The following is a 17,304-nucleotide window of genomic DNA, read 5'->3' on the forward strand; positions in this document are numbered from 1 at the left end:
GCTCAGCACCCCTCTCCCCTTCTCCTCCCCTCACTGGGTTGCTCAGCACCAGCTCTCCCCACCCCACCCCCCTCCCCACCCTTTCTGGCTCTTGAACTTCATGTGGAGGATCGGATGTGGCTCTCAGAGTGAATAACTCTAGCCACCCCTGGTATAGATGGTTCTTATTTAATGATGAAATACTCAATATTTTGAGTATTCCTTATTGTTTGATGTGTGGCCCAGGTCACACATTGCCCTGGAAACAGAATTATTCAGATAGTTTTTTTATGGTGCTTGTTGCAATTGTATCCAACTGCATAAAAAAGATTGATTTTCATAATTCACTATGGGATAAGCCATCGATATTTCTCCTGGGCCAGGTGCTTGGAGTGGTGGTCTGGGGCACAAAGAAATTAAGGTAAAAAAACTCCCTTAATTTTGGATGCCGAATTCGAGATATCTAGGGCCTGATTTTTGTCCAGAATTTTTAGCATTACATAGCACGATATGTGTTTATGTGTCCAACGCAATGGCTTCAGTTACAGCTGTGGGTGCTCAGTCTGACCCAGGAAATGAAGACACACCATTAGCAAGTGCCAGTTAAAGTGATTTGCCCAGCATCTCACAAGAATTCTGTAGCAGAAGCTGGACACTTCTCTAGAGCAGTATTCAACTGACTTAATCATGGAACTGTCCTTTCTCTCCCTCTTTCACTCAACACTTTTTGTTTCTTCAGTAAATGAATCAAGGATCTTAGAGGCAACAGTCTTGTTCATTGTACACCCCCAGTTGATCCTCACAGCAGGTTCGTCCTGTGCACTGAATGAAGGAAAGATCCTGTTGAAATGTGAGAATGTGACCATCTAAGGGAAGGCTGAGTCACGTGTGGATTGAATTAAGACTGCACAGTCAATCTTGGCCAAACAGTAGCTGGCATTTTCTACTGTTGAGTGCTGGAATTTGCAACCTTAGTGTTCTTTAATATATTGTTTATGTGCATGCATCTTAGTTTTCTCTGATTTTAAAAAATCCACAATTTATGGTTAAAAAAAAGTAACCCCATATCCACATTTTCCCATGATTGAAATACTACTAATATATAGATATCGATTTTATTTATGGAAAAATGTGGATTTGGGGTTACTTTTTTTTAACTGAAAATTGGGGATTTTTAAAAACAGAGTGCGAGCATGTGATAGAGCATTTTTGGTGCCTGTTACTTTAAAGGCTGGAGTAGGGAGCTGCCAGGTGGCTGAATGCAGCAGCCATTTTTAAACTTAGGCCAGAAAGGTGGCAGTGCAGGTTGAGTAGCCAAGGAGGGAACATCAGGCTGAGCTGCTCCTAGAACACCTTGAAGGTGAGGGTAGGAGCTGTGGGAGATGGTTTGGAGCCTCCTGGTCCTGGGTATGACCTGAAACTGCACCCTGCTGGGGAAAGGTGGCCTGGTGGGGCTCCTAGTGATGTGGAAGACCCCAGGAAATGTCAGGCCAGTTACCTCCCCAGGGAAAGGCGGGTAGCGGCACCTCAAAATCTCAGTCCCCATTATATAGTGGAGAATATACAAACTATGGGGCCAGGTACACTCAATAAAAGGCACCTGAGCCCGTGGGGGGTATAAGACCCCAAGCCCTGGAGAAGGGGCATAGATTTAGCCCAGGAGAAGAGGCAGTGTGGAGCCCTAGAGAAGGGGCAGCATGGAGCCCAGGAGAGGCATAAAGGTGACCCCAAAGAAGGGTGGCGAGTGACTTCAAGAGGGGTCAGAAAGAGCCGAGTGGCCAGGAAAGGGCCTGTGGCAAGATTCAGCGTAGGGTTAGGCATGGACTGTCATGAGCTGGGTTCCAAAGGCACCAAGAGGACTGTGGGGTTGATCACCCAGGGTGAGTGAGTAAGGATGATGGCCTGAAGGCTGCTCTTGGGGAGCAAGGCAGAGTAGAAGAGGCCTAGAAGAGGGGTAGAATGAAAGATGCCCTGTGAGAGGGGGTGGAGAGAAGCCTGGTGAGAGGGGGTAGTATGACTGAGTGAGTGAAAGAGGCCCAACATGGGGCACAGCTTGACCCAGCTCCTGGCCGGAGCATTTACAACCATGGATGCTATCTGCGAGGCATGGGCTGCAGTGTAGGGTAGGTTTGGAGCTGCAGATATTACCCCTAGACATGAGGGATTCAAAATGGGTAGCCTCCTGTCTAAGTACCATCTTTATTATTTACCAACAAGGTGTGGCAGGCAAGCTAGGCAGGGGGCATGCCCATAGACAGGAGGTGGGCCAGTGCTAACATCAAGCCTGGAAGATTATCCTGTCACAGAGCGGGTGGACTTACCTGCTATTCTATGTCCCGTTGGAATCACGGGGACTGCTATCTTGTCCTCTCTCCCTCTCTCCTGCCATGTCTTTGACGTTAGGTTAGTTCTCGGGAGTTTAGATGATATCTCCAGTGATGATCATATGGGCGAGGTTGGTCCTCCACAGGGCTCCAACACTCCTATACCCTGCCCCTTTCCTCGTGGGTGACAAGTCATCTCTTTGCAGTACTGAGTGTGAGTTGCTGGTTCTTGGATCCTCTCCAACCTGGTTGAGAGGTTGTGGTCATGCCCTCTAGGCAAGCCACTCTTCCTCAAATGTCTCAACTCTGCTTGCAGTAGTCTTCCTTCTCTCTGGGATCAGTGGGTCCTGGGGAGATGGAGTCTCCACCTGCCAGTCCCAGGGTTCATGTTCAGAAGTGACTAGGTCTCAGGTGTTGACTCTAGGGCTTGATTAATCAGAACTCAGGTGTACAGGGGATCAGCCTCTCCCCTGCTATACTTCCCTAGCTCAGGATCACTATACAACACCACAGAAGAAAAACTTCTGAGTCTGCACTGTGCTATAGCTCCACTGTCTGCAGCTACTCTGAGCCAATGGACTTTTTTACTCAGTTCCTCCGGGCAAACCCCTTTTCTATCTGGGTCTATCAGGACCCTCCAAGGCTCACTGCCTTTGGTATCCCGTCTTGCCCTCTTTCCTGAGGGTTTAATACTCTCTCCCTGGGGTACTTCTCCCAGTGTCTCTATTTCCCCAGCCAGTGGGCCACCTGTAAGCACCCCGCCATCCGGCTTCACTTATCTGGGTGGTAGGTAAGGCTGGTGCTTCACTCGGGGTTGCAGTCTCCTGGCATCCCCTGAGGGTTTAGCTAGCTGGGTCTTGGCCACAGCAGAATCGTCCTCCTGGTCTGGCTGCAGTGTCCCCTGTTTTCTTCCATGCTGAACGCCAAGCCCTGCTTGGCCTTCTCCCTTTAAACTTCCTGGGGTTTCCCTCTGGGACATTCATCACAAGCCTTCAGGGCACTTTCTTCCTGGACCAGGTGTGTGACCCCTGCTCTTTTCCCTGAAGCTTCTCTCAGCATACTGGGGAAGCGCCGCCTGTCTGGGACCCTGCCAGGTGAGTTCTCCCCTCCTGGTGTTTCCCCAGCAACCTGGTTTCCCTGGCCTCTGCCGGGCAAGTTCCCCACCTTGGACTTCCCTCAGAGCACCGGGGCAGTGCCACTCACTCTGCCTCCGCTGGGTGAGTTCCAAGCCTCCCAGTGATTTCCTTCAGCGTGCCAGGCAGTGTAGTGCTCCCGGACCTGGCCGGGTAAGTTTTTTTTTCTTTGGGACTTGTGGCTGGCAGGTTGGGACAGCATCACTTGTCCAAGCCCCACCGGGTGCATTTTCCCTGTTCTGACCCCTCCTGCGGGGGTCTAGCAGGGGCTGCTCCCCAGTCCCTGCTATACACCCTTCCCTTTAGATTGACCACCAAGGTGGCCTTCCTATTGCTTTTTATGACCTTCGTCCATTGAGTGAGTCCTGCATTTTCCTGCACCGTTCTCAAGCCTGGATCGTCACGACTGTGGGACAAGAAGTTGGCGTTCACATTCTTTGTCCTGAGTCCCCTTTGACTGAGCCCTCTGCATGCCTGTTGTTGCCCAGGGAGCTGTTAAGAGAAAGTCAATCAGTTGCGAATTTTAGTGAAGCTAAGGAGTTAAGTTAAATAAGAGATTGGGCCTGAAAATGCAATACAGAGGAAAAGGCAAGGTTATTATGAATTAGACAAGTCTATGTGAAGAAAAACAGGTATGAAAAATAAAATAGAAAGTTGCAGAGCTGTGGATAGACAAAACTGATATTGGGAGTCCTTGAGAAATAAGCAAGATAAAAGAATGAGGAGCTTGAGAACACAGGACTGATAAAAGATCCTAAAAATAATGTTTTGGTTAAAATATAATTGAAAATATACTAACCACAGAACCAGATTTTTTGTTAAAAATAATTAGTAAGATGATGGCATACTGTATTGTTCAGTTATAAATTGACTCCACATTTTCAGGTGCAATTTTAGGGAAAAAAATATTTTTTTCCTGAATAGAAGTTCATAGTTACAGATAAAGACTTTGAACTGTTGTTATCATTACAAAATCCACAGGAGAAACAGATAATCAAGGAAAGGACCCAAAGGAATGCACTGAGAAACCTAAAATAACAACTGCCTTGGAAAAAATTCTCATTTGGTATTTTTGTTACATGAACAAAATATACTATAAGCACACAAGTCAAGACCGCAAGCGGTCCCAGTTATAGGTTGACCCTGTACGTAAGTGAAGTGTAATTTTATGGCTCCTCTCACTGAAAGAAAAGGTAGACTTGCCACCAGAACAATACAATATGTTATCAAGTTTAATATGATAAGGTATGTGGTAACGAGACTCAAGTAGGTTGTGGTCTTCAATTTGAAGTGCATCCTAACACTGGATCACAGCCCACTCTCGCATCACTTGCTTTGAAATGGATTACTTTATGATTTTACTACAGATGTAATCTCTCTATATTTTTTTAACTGAGCATTAGCATTGTTACTCTTAAGTTTTTCAGGGTCTTCAACCTAAGAAGTTTATATCTGAAGCCAGTTTGGAGGCCGAACTTGGTGAGATAGCAGTAGTTTAAACACTTGCTAAGATTAGAGAAACTAACAAGAATTAGTAGCCCAGAATGTTTCCCCCTCCATGCCACTTGGGCACCTGGGCACCTTTCGGGTTAGTAGCAATGCTAGCACAGAAAAAGCTGTGCTAAGTTGTAGATATAAAAGCATATCAAGTCACTGTTACGGTTTGACGTAAAGAAGGAGGTGGATATACATATTGCTTTTCGGTATGAATTGGAGGTGAAAGGGGAGGCCTGCTCTCACTTCTTATGAGCAGAGCCACAACACCCCTCCTTCCCCACCTTCCTGGCCTGTTCCCTCCCCACCCCGTCCATTAATATGGTAAAAATCTGCCCATGCCCCTGCAGTCCCAGGATGACACTTGCTCAGCTGCCTTATGGCCCACAGTCAGCCTAGGAACGTGGAGGAGCTGTAAGGGATTGAGCCATGCTTGGTACAGAATTTAGCTACCACTCTCTTAACAAGTCTCCATTAAGCGTGTGCAAAGTTAGATTTTTCAGAGGTTTGTAACATAGCTGTATTTGGGCAGATTTTATAAGTACAGTGTCCCTGACACCAGTGTAATCCCTATGTCAGATGTCTGGCCCCTGCTTCCATCCATGTCTGGTCACTATCTGCACCACTGTACTCTGTCAGGGAAGGTATCACCATTCTACTAGAGTGCCTAAAAAATTCTTGCAACATCTTTTAACTGTGTGGCATTTTTTCCTAATCTTATTGACAGTAGTCACATAATTTTTGCTGAAGCTTTTCAAATAATTCAATTTTGTGGCTAATGCCCAGCATAGAAAATTTTAGGTTGACTGAGTTTGAGTTTGGCCAAGTTAATAGGAATGGAAAACCAGATCATATAATGGGAATTGTTGGGCAATTTTAATGTAAAGTATTGCTGCCTGTGCTACCCCTAATGTTAGAATAGCATAGTACAAGCTAGTGCAATTTTTTGTTAGGGTTTAAGGCCAGAGGGAATCAACAGACTATCTCATGTGACAGCCTATACAACACAGGCCACCGAATTTCAACCAGTCACTTCAGGACTGGGACCAATAACCTTCACTTATTTGACTAAGTACATCTTCCACAAAGACACCTGGTTTTAGTCCAAGAGATAGAAAACCCCTGCTTTCCTTGGCCATTTTCAGTGGTAAATCATCCTCCCTCCAACCAAACCATTTTGCATTCCAATTTGTCTGGCTTCAACTTCCAGCCCTCAGTTGCCTTGTGCTTTTCTCTGCCAAGTTTAAAAAAAACCCTTTGATACCCTGAGTTGTCTCCCTACAAAGGTACCTACAAGGTGTATTCAAGTCACCTCACAGTCTTCCTTGTGATAATCTAAACAGATTGAACTCTTTGTGTATCTCACTGTAAGGCATCTTTCCATGGTGGTAGGATAGGGGTCATGCAGTGGTATGATGTTGTTAAGGTGGGACAGTAAAACATAAGGATATTGGAGAACAGTTTGAGTAGGATAGGGAAGTGATAGGGTGGGATGTCAAAGGATTATGGCAGGGTAACAGAGGAAGTGTTAATATAGTGGTAGCACATCTGGAGGGTAGCAATGGGAGGTTAAGGACAGTGGCGTAGAGCTTAGCTAATACCTGCTGTGTTACTTACCTCTGGAGAAGGAGACTTAATGCCAGGGGTTTTGTTTGACCTTTATTTATTGAAGGAAAAGCTATGGAGTGGAGGAATTTGTTTTGGCTGGATCACTGGAGAACAGTGATCCCTCTGTTTTTGTTTGGCACTTTGTATGATCTGTATGAGTCTGGGTGGTGCCTAAACATGTTCTGTCTCATCTTTTCCAGGTACCCATTATATCCGTGGAGTGAATAATGCCCACCAGCCCTGGCATAGCTCAGAGGGCCGCAAGCAGTATGGCCTGAAACCCGCTAATCCCACAGAGGAAGGCCTGGCTAGCTTGCACAGTGTCCTCTTCCGTAAGCAGCCCTTCCTGTGGCGTGCGGCACTGCTATACTATACCATCTACCAGGCCAGTCACATGTCCTTCTGCGCACTCTTCTGTGATCTGGAGCAGTATGTGCAGGATGCTAGAGTACGGTGGGAGTACTGTGTGCGGGCAAAGCGAGGGCAGACTGATACATCACAGCCAGGTGAGCAGACATGGTCACTTCAGAGCCCCACTGCGCACCCAGGGGTGGCAGGACCAGCTGCATGCATCATGGCTCAAGCTGCCACCCACACCTTGGCTGGGTGGGGCCAAGGGACTGTCTATGGGTCTGACAGAGTCCCTTGGCAGGTCGGATCTGGCCTGCGGGCTGTATTTTGCCCACCTTTGTTAGCGCATGCTAACAATGAGAAAAGTGAGGCAAGCAGTGGCAGCTTAGTGCCTTGAGCTGGGATCTTTAGTGGTAATTCATATATTAGCCTGAATGATATCAGCTCTTGAGGGTTAGTATCTACATCGGTCTGGAACTTACATCACCTTCTATTCCCTGCATTAGCAGCCAATTTGCAGGCATTTAGTTTTGAGTCTTTACACAGTTAGTCCATTCCTGATCATTCTTTCTCTTTCTCTTTCTCTTCCATAGTTTCATAGTTCTCTTTCTCTGAGGAGCCGTGGGTAGTGGTCTTGAAATATCTGAAAGTGTGTAATAAGGAGAGGGAGAACAACTGTTCTTCCTCATGTCAAGAAGGCAGGGCATGAAGCAATGGCTTTAAATTGCAGCAAAGGCTATTTAAATTAAATGTCAAGAAAATTTTCTTTACTGTTAGAACCACAGAACTGGGGTGTTAGAACAGTGGGGCTGTACAGGGAAGTTGTGAAATCTCCTTCACTGGAGGTGTTCAAGAGGAGGCTGGATAAACACTGGATAGGGATGATTTAGGAATAGCATGCCTGTATTTATGCACTGTCAGTAAAACTCCTGGAGGCCTGGGCTTCCATCGCCAACAGATACCAAAAAGTAAGGTGTATTTCAGCTCCATCTAACTCATATTCTATTGATAGATCTCAGCTGTGATCACTGTGACCACTACATGGTTAAAGTTGAGGTAGAATGTCTTAACCACTGCATAGACTGTGTAGCTCTCAGCTGTGCTAAGTTGTAGATATAAAAGCATATCAAGTCACTGTTACAGTTTGACGTAAAGAAGGAGGTGGATATACATATTGCTTTTCAGTATGACTTGGAGGTGAAAGGGGAGGCCTGATGGAGTGCTGATGGATGCTATTGACATGGATGCAACAATGAGGACTACAGAGTTGCCCATGCTGCCATCAAGGTCTGTTTACTGAGCTCTAGGCAGCAGAGCAGGGGCCAGCTGCAAAGCTACATGCAGCCAAAGAAATCCACAAGGACTTAAAGAGCAGCAGGGAAGAAGGCAGTGGCTTCATTCAGCTCTGGGCTTAAGCTACAACATCTGAGAGCAGGCTGAGAGCTGAGCCATATGACCTTAAAAAAGTGGAGCCCCAGCCTACATAAAGCCTGGATCCTGAGCAATAGGGCAGTCTGGCCCTGACAATTCCTGCTGGCCTGGATAGTGACAGAGGGAAGCCTAGACAGCACTGGTACCTAGGGAAGCTGTAAGAGTTAGCAGCTACAGGGTAGGAGTGGCTGAAACCCTGAAGAACTCTGAAGGGAATATAACAGGGTATTGTAGCTGGCACAGAGTAACACCAGAAAATGGGGAACAGTTGATAGGGGTGGTGTGGAGGCACCTAAAAAGTACCCTGCAGCAGGAGATGCTAAGCCTCTAATAGGGCCCTTACAGGGTCTAGAACCCAGGAAGCTGCATGAGAGCTAGCGCCAGATCCCTGAGAGACTATGACCAGCTTTGCCTTTGTCAGAGGCACCAAGGGAGGCTGAGTGAGACTGAAAGGAGCCTCGCCCTGGGTTGGGGGCGCTGGGGGGCTAAGACAACATGAGACAGAGCCAAGGAGCTTGGACACCTATATGGGCATATCCAGACAAGCATGCACGTGCATTCTGCAGTGTCTCAAACCCCTGTGAGATGCTGCAAGAGGTACATGTGGGAATAAGAAAACGTTCCCTGTGCTGCAAATTTCCTTTTTTTTTTTTTTTTAAGTGCCAGAGGCTGGGGTTTTGGGGGGCAGCCATCAGGGGGCTGGGGATGCAAGCAGGGGATGGGGCTGAGTGAGGCAGCCACTGGGGGGTCTGGGGGAGGGGACAAGGGGTAGGGCTGGGTGGGGCTGGAGGAGGGGGGAGGGCACCATGGGGGGGGGGACCCCTGCCAGCCCTGCCCATTTCCCAGCCCCTCGATCACTGCCCCACCTGACCTTACCCCCCGTCTGCCCCCAGAGCCCCCTGATCCCTGCCCTGCCCAGCCCCAGGCCCCCAAGCCCCCCGAGTCCCCTGATCACTGCTCCTCTGGGCCCCAGCATCCCAGCAAGTAACACCCCCCAAAAAATACCCCCGCACTCACTGGCAGTATCAGGTGTCATCAGGGTCACTGGGGCCCCCTCGCACAACCTGGAGCCAGGTGACAGCCACAGCAGCCCCAGCCTGGGCCCTGCTGTCCCCTGCTGCCCTGTGCTGCATGGTGGAGCTCTGCAGGGGGCCCCAGAGCCCCCATAACCCCTGCTACTGTAGGTGAGTAGAGGCTTTTTTTTCCTTTTTTTTTTTTAAGTGCCAGAGGCTGGGGTTGGGGGTGGGAGGCAGCCATCAGGGGTTGAGGATGCAAGCAGGGGGTGGGGCTAGGTGGGGCAGCCATTGGGGGGCTGCAGGAACCAGCAAGGGCTAGGGCTAGGCAGGGCAGCATTCTGGGGGGCTGGCGAGCAAGTGGGGGTGGGGCATGTGGGCCCTGAAGGGGGGGGGTAGGCCCTGCAAGGGCCTTTTGGGGGGCTATAACCCCTTTTGGGGGGCTGTAGCCCCTGTGGGGGGCAGCAAAACATATAGGTGTTTAGAATTCACTTTATTATGATGATAGAGACACTGGTAGGCTTCCAAATCGCTTTAACACTGTAGATATAACAATAAAACATTGCCCAACTAATCACTGTCTCTCTCTCTCTCACTCTCTCTATATATATAGTGGTCTTTTGTTTTAATTGTGGAGGAACATGGATTTTGGGGTATTTTACAGAGTGACTTTGGGATTTTTTTATCAGGGATTTTTCAGTTTTTAAATAGGGAACACCAGAATTCCTGCTAAGGAGGCCAGTGGCAGGACACTGCCTGCTCAGAGCTGGCACTTTGGACCCGGCTGGAGGTGGCTGACCTCCTGGCCAACTGTGTCCAGGAGGACATGCTTTGAAGTTTCCCTAGTTAGGGAACGTCTGCAGGGACTGGATGTATTCAAGTCAGCCAGTCTGGACGATCTCCACCCTAGAGTTCTAAAGGAATTGGCCAAGGTCATTGCAGGACCCCTGGCATGGCTTTACGAGCACTCGCGGTGCTCTGGTGTGGTGCCGGAGGACTGGAAGAGGGCCAGCGTGGTTCCCATCTTCAAAAAGGGGAAGAAGGAGGACCCGGGAAACTATAGGTCAGTTAGTCTTACCTTGATCCTAGGCAAGCTGTTTGAGAAAATTATTCTGGCACACATCCAAGAGGGGCCAGCAGGGGACTGTATGCTTAGGGGCAACCAACACGGGTTCATCAGTGGCAGGTCCTGTCAGACCAACCTGGTGGCCTTTTACGATCAGATCACCAAATCATTAGATGCAGGAGTAGCAGTGGACATAGTCTTCCTGGACTTCTGGAAGGCTTTTGACACTGTCTCTCACCCTGTTCTCATTAAGAAACTGGGGGGCTGTGGTGTAGACACCCACACAGTCAATTGGGTCGCCAACTGGCTGGAGGGCCGCACCCAGAGGGTGGTAGTGGATGGGTCCTTCTCAACCTGGAAGGATGTGGGCAGTGGGGTTCTGCAGGGCTTGGTCCTCGGGCCCGCACTGTTCAACATCTTCATCAGTGACTTGGACGAGGGGGTAAAAAGCACCCTGTTCAAATTTGCTGATGACACTAAGATGTGGGGGGATGTGGGCACACTAGAAGGAAGCAACAGGCTACAATTGGACCTAGACAGGTTACAAGGGTGGGCGGATGAGAATAGGATGGGATTCAACACTGACAAGTGCAAGGTGATGCACTTGGGGAGGAACAACCGGCACCATACCTACAGGTGGGGGAACTCGCCTCTTGTCAGCACAGAGGTGGAAAAAGATCTTGGAGTCATCATTGACTCCAAGATGAACATGGGCTGGCAGTGTGGGGAGGCAGTCAGGAAGGTCAACCGTACTTTGTCATGCATCTCGAGCAGGTCGAAAGAGGTGATCCTCCCCCTCTATGCGGCACTGGTCAGGCCGCAGTTGGAGTACTGCATTCAGTTCTGGGCGCTGCACTTCAAGAGGGATGTGGACAGCATGGAGAGGGTCCAGAGGAGGGCCACTCGCATGATCAGGGGACAGCAGGGCAGGCCCTATGAGGAGAGGCTACGGGATCTGAACCTGTTCAGCCTTCACAAGAGAAGGCTGAGGGGGGACCTAGTGGCCTGTTATAAACTAGTCAGGGGGGATCAGCAGGCATTGGGGGAGTCCCTGTTCCCCCGAGCACTGCCAGGAGTGACCAGGAATAATGGTCACAAGCTGGCAGAGGGTAGATTTAGGCTAGATATCAGGAGGCGCTACTTCATGGTCAGGGCGGCTAGGATCTGGAACCAACTTCCAAGAGAAGTGGTGCTGGGTCCTACCCTGGGGGTCTTTAAGAGGAGGTTAGATGAACACCTTGCTGGGGTCATTTGACCCCAGTACTCTTTCTTGCCATGGCAGGGGGTCGGACTAGATGATCTACTCAGGTCCCTTCAGACCTTTGAAACTATGACACTTCAAAGCAGGTCACCACACCTGGAACATCTTCCAGGCGATAGCTGCCCAGATGGCCAGGCAGGGGGTACACATGCCAGTAGTGCCATGCAAAGGCCAACTTTGCAGCCACAGTCCACTGGCAGCTGGCCTAGAGAGGCAGATGCCTCTGCTGCCTGTGCAGTCCCCATCTGGGTCTGGCAGGTGCACAGCAGGTCACAGCCAGGCAGCAGCCCCCACTGCCAGACTGCTGCAGTGGGTAAAGGTTACAGGGAACTCTCAGGGCTGCTTCAGCAGTCCAGCTGGCACAAGGGGTAGTGTCCCCAGATACCAATTGGCTGGGCCCCAGAAGCTCCTGCCAAGCTACTTGCCAGGGCAGCTTTTTGTACTGATGGGGCCAGGACAGGACCACTTTTTATACTGCTGGGGACAGCACAGGTGCTGGCCCTGGGCTCTAGCTCCCCCTGGTTGCAGATCCAGGAAGAGCCAGGCAGGGTTATTTTGCATGTCTGGGCATGTGCGCTGAGGCAAAAAGCCCTAGCTCAGATTTGCACTGCTTCTATTTGAGCTGCTGCAAATGCATGTGTTTGCATGTGTGGCCGCAACCTATGGGGCCAAGCGTCCTGGAGACCTAAGACACAGAGATTACTGGGGCCAAGAAATCCAGGTCAGAACAAGTGGGCCAGGACTGCAGGCCTGTGGCCAGAATAAAAGTGATCCAAAGCCAGAAGGACTGAGACCCGTACAGAAGCAAAGAATGTTGGCAAAATAACATCCATGAGGCACGGACATGGCTTTAGGGGAGGACAGAAGCCATAAATTTTGCCCTTAAGGCGATTAGGGCCAGCAGAATCAGAAGCCCCAGTGCCGAGAGACTGTGGGCAGTGGGGTTGGAGCCCTGAGGCTGAGAGACTGTGGTTGGTGTGGCCAGAGTCTTGCACCAACTGGGCTAAGTTGAGCCCAAGAAGGGACAGAATAGGGAGAGCACCCAGAGCTCACCAGCATCCCAGGGTAGCCTTCCCTTATTATCTTTTAACATCAAGGTGTGGCAGGAAAGAAAGCAAGGTGAGACCCTAAGAGACTGAAGTGGGAGCTGGGCAGGATTAAGGTGGGAACCAGGGGGTATCATGAACATCCCTGGGCCCCATCTTGTTACAGTCCCCTTTGGAGTCCCGCATAGTTTCCCCTCATCTTGACTAACCCAAAATAATTTTCTCATAGTTAGATTTTATCACTACCATGTCTACCCCCTTTTCTACGTCCATAATAAATTATTTGGAAGACCCCAGTCCAAGTACTGATTCCAGCACTGATCTGATTCTGAATACACACCAGTTCTATTCTTGTCTGATGCCATCTGACTTAACCTGAGTTGATCTGTGAACCGAGATGAAGATTGGGTTCACAGAGTTCTGCATGGTGGGTGATGCCTGGACTCCCATTTATCTCCCTTACTCTCTTTCAGGGTGTTTCAGCAAGGATCAAGTGTACCTGGATGGAATACTTAGAATCCTGAGACATAGACAAACTATTGACTTCCAGTTGTTGGCAGCATTGGGAAAGGTAACAGACTTGATAAACATGCCATTATTTAAGGAATTATTATTTATATCCTGTTCTCCCCCCAAGCCAGTGCAGTAGCTATTGTTCGTTTGCATGGTCTCACGCATTAATGGGTCAGTAACTAATATGATGGAATTTGAATGTTTTCCAATTTATTGATCTAAATATGCAGGAAATTAACGTGAAAAAACAGGGTGGTTCCTTAACCATTTTCCTAAATGACAAGCTGTGTCATGTTGCTTTCCCAGACAAGCAGGCACATAACAGAGGACAAGGTGGGGTGGGGGAAACAAACGTATTGTTTTTCCTTATCTGGTCCACTGGCAGGGGGTATAATTGTTAGCTTCAGGCCAATGTTGTGCCTCTTCTCTTGGGCCATCAGAGTCCTGGGCTGAATGTGAAGCAATATCCTTGTTGAACAAAGTTGACTTTTGCCTTGCAGTGGCAGGAGGAATCATGAGATCAGTGGGTAAAGCCAGATCTAGGTACAGCTAGGACACATTGAGAAATACTAAGGCTGAGGTAAAGTAGACTTCATACACATTGAGCTAGTAACTTAGTTCAGAAATATTTTAAAAAGGGAAGGAAAAGCAGAGGGGACACCCCTATACCCCTCCCGGTACAACCAAAATCAGTTCAATTAAAATGAACCCTCTCCCCTTTTCTGGGTTACTCTGAGTTTTATCCTGCTGAATCCATAATCTTTAACTACTGCCTGACAGACTTTTCCAGGAGGAACAGGAGATTCACCTCGATCAGTGTCCTATTTCTGGAAGTGGCCAAAACCAGGTGCTGCAGAAGAAATGTAGCAAATCCACAACAGCAATGTGGGACAATCTGGCCCTACCTCAGTTCTCATCTTGATCTCCAAGGGTCAGAAACTGGCTGGGCCTGAAGCATGAAGTTTCAGAAAAGTTGCCCTCATTAATTGTGAGAAGCCTTGATAATCTTATCCAGGCTAATGTCCAATCCCATTCTGAATCTTGTTTAATTCTTGGCCTAACTGACCCATTTCAGTGATTCCCCTCCTTTAATCACACGTGCCATGAAAGGGTCTGTCCTTGTATTGTTTTGTAAATTCCCACTTTCACATTTCATGAATTGCTCTTGTTTCTGACATGGAGAGAACAAACACTCCCAGTCTGTCCTTTGTAGGCTATCCATTATTTTCCATCTTTTTCTTATGTTCCCTTTATTTGTGTCCTTTCTAAAGTAGTGTTTTGACTTCAGCAGTGAGCCAGTAATTCAGGCCCTCATGGGTTGTTTCCATTAGGAAGATAAACCAGAGATGGATTCAGGTGTTTCTTTGGTGCAGTTTTGTTTGTTTACAAAGAATTTACAAACTCCTGTTTCTCTGAACACACAAAGAATTAGAAAAACAGGAGAAAAGTCCCTTGCTCCTGGTTCCAAGTCTCCTTCAGCCAGCACTCAGCCCAAATGCCCTCCCTCTCTGCTTTGTGCAGGGCTGTATTGCCAACGCTTTCTGGCTGTTGGTAGTTCCTTGCTATCTTCTCTCTTTCTGCCATTTCTCCTAAAGATATTCAGGCTTTCATAAAAGATGCCCCATTGGCCTGTGCCTTGTATGTGCCTTTGTCCGGGTGACTATATGGAGGCCTGTGTTTGGGGTGGAAGCTACTACTCTTTCCCATGCCTGCTTATATAAATAAGCTTAATGACTTCTCTTTATTATATTAAACTAAGAATGGTGCTTTATACCCCCTTGTTTTAAACAAGTTTAATCCAACCCATAGCAGGGCCCCACCATCTTAGCTTTGCCTGTCAGTTCAGTGGAATCCAAAATAGCCAATCCCAGGCAGAAGGAAAATAAGTCATTTAGAAAGCTACTTAACTCTTTATGAGAGGCCATGTTTCTTGCAGAGTTCCTGGACCATCCTGGCTATATCACTCCCCACTACATTAAATATTTACATATTTCTAGGTTTTTTCCTGCTGGTTATTTTATATCACAAACCTAAAGCAATATTACTCCCTTCGGAGCTTTTCTTTCCCTGTCTGATTTTCTTACAACCACCCATAAGGGGGTTGTAACCACCCCTGAGGATCCCTTTTCCCTGAACTGCTAAGGAATGTATATGGTGTCCGTGGAATCTGCTGGCCAGGACAGACACTGCTCATTGTCTTATAATGGTGAGGTCACAATTCTGCCAGATTCAGCTTGCACAGCTACATGCTCAGTTTTGGAGGGACAGATGTGGCCTGTTCTCTCCTTAAATTGTCCTTAAGAATAATACTAGGCTCAGTCCCAAGGTCCTAAATGGATCCTATATACCATCTAATTTATTCAGCCCTTCTTTATCCCTTTATCTTGTTTATATGACCCATTCTCATGAAAAAACTAGGGGACTGTGGCATCGACACCTACACAGTCAAATGGGTCACTAGTCGGTTAGAGGGCCACACCCAGAGAGTGGTGGTGGACGGGTCATTTTCGACCTGGAGGGATGTGGGTAGTGGGGTCCCCCAGGGCTCGGTCCTTGGGCCCGCACTGTTCAATATCTTCATCAGTGACTTGGACGTGGGTGTAAAAAGCACCCTGTTCAAATCTGCAGATGACACTAAGATGGGGGGAGAAGTGGGCACACTAGAAGGGAGGAATAGGCTACAATCAGACCTACACAGGTTACAGGGATGGGCAGATGAGAACAGGATGGGCTTCAACACTGACAAGTGCAAGGTGATGCACCTGGGGAAGAAGCACCAGCAGCATACCTACAGGCTGGGGAACTCCCTTCTCCTCAGTGCAGAGGCAGAAAAGGATCTTGGAGTCATTGTTGAGGCCCAAATGAACATGGGCCAACAGTGTGAGGAAGCAGTCAGGAAGGCCAACTGTACCTTGTCATGCATCCACAGATACATCTCAAGCAGGTCCAAGGAGGTGATACTTCCCCTCTATGCGACACAGGTCAGGCTGCAGCTGGAGTACTGCGTCCTGTTCTGGGCGCCGCACTTCAGGAGGGAAGTGGACAGCATGGAGAGGGTCCAGAGGAGGGCCACTCCCATGATCAGGGGTCAGCAGGGCAGGCCCTACGAGGAGATGCTAAGGGACCTGAACCTGTTCAGCCTCCACAAGAGAAGGCTGAGGGGGGATCTAGTGGCTGTTTACAAACTAGTCAGGTGGGACTAGCAGGCACTGGGGGAGTCCCTGTTCCCCCGAGCACTACCAGGAGTGACAAAAAATAATGGTCACAAGCTGGCAGAGAGCAGATTCAGACTAGACGTCAGGAGGCGCTACTTCACGGTCAGGGCAGCTAGGATCTGGAACCAACTTCCAAGAGAAGTGGTGCTGGCTCCACTGGGGGTCTTTAAGAGGAGGTTAGATGAACATCTTGCTGGGGTCATTTGACCCCAGTACTCTTTCCTGCCACAGCAGGGGGTCAGACTTGATGATCTGCTCAGGTTCCTTCTGACCCTACCAACTGTGAAACTATGAAACAATAAATATTATCCCTAAATGACCCAGTGTCCCACTGTGATTCATAGATTCATAGATGTTAGGGTCGGAAGGGACCTCAGTAGATCATCGAGTACAACCCCCTGCCCTGGGCAGGAAAGAGCGATGGGGTCAGATGACCCCGGCCAGGTGCTTTTCTGGTCTCCTCTTGAAGACCCCCAGGGTAGGGGAGAGCACCACCTCCCTTGAAAGCCCGTTCCAGATTCTGGCAACCCTTACTGCGAAGAAGCTGTTTCTAATGTCGAACCTAAATCTGCTCTCTGTCAATTTTTGGCCATTGTTCCTAGTTACTCTGGGGGTGCCCTAGTAAATACAGCATCTCCTATTCCCTGTTGCCCTCCCCTGATGAGTTTATAGGCAGCCACAAGATCACCTCTTAGCCTGCTCTTGTGCAGGCTGAAGAGATCTCGGTCCCTCAGTCTCTCCTCGTAGGGCCTTCCCTGCAGGCCTCTGACCATATCAGTGACCTCCTCTGCACACTCTCAAGATTCTCCGCATCCCCCTTGAAGTGCAGCACTCAAAACTGGACGCAGTACTCCAACTGTGGCCCGACCA

General features: G+C 48.7%; 1 protein-coding gene across 4 annotated transcripts in view; it reads left to right on the top strand.

The window, feature by feature from the left end:
* The window catches only part of MATCAP1 (microtubule associated tyrosine carboxypeptidase 1), an 82,004-nt gene that overhangs the window by 60,808 nt on the left and 3,892 nt on the right, over positions 1–17,304 (top strand). For 3 of the 4 annotated variants that reach the window (XR_016444071.1, XR_016444070.1, XM_090062018.1), the window contains 3 exons: positions 4,856–4,915; positions 6,739–7,044; positions 13,180–13,277. Coding sequence is in view for 2 of the 4 variants with exons in the window: in XM_090062018.1 (XP_089918144.1) it covers positions 4,856–4,915; positions 6,739–7,044; positions 13,180–13,277 (464 nt within the window). In the remaining 2 variants the exon portion in view is untranslated. The remainder of the gene's footprint in view (positions 1–4,855; positions 4,916–6,738; positions 7,045–13,179; positions 13,278–17,304) is intronic. The other variant, XM_090062020.1, reaches the window with a different exon arrangement.

The sequence above is a fragment of the Crocodylus siamensis genome, chromosome 9 (genome assembly GCF_052110815.1).
Source record: "Crocodylus siamensis isolate JL-2025a chromosome 9, ASM5211081v1, whole genome shotgun sequence".
Classification (NCBI taxonomy): Eukaryota; Metazoa; Chordata; order Crocodylia; family Crocodylidae; genus Crocodylus; species Crocodylus siamensis.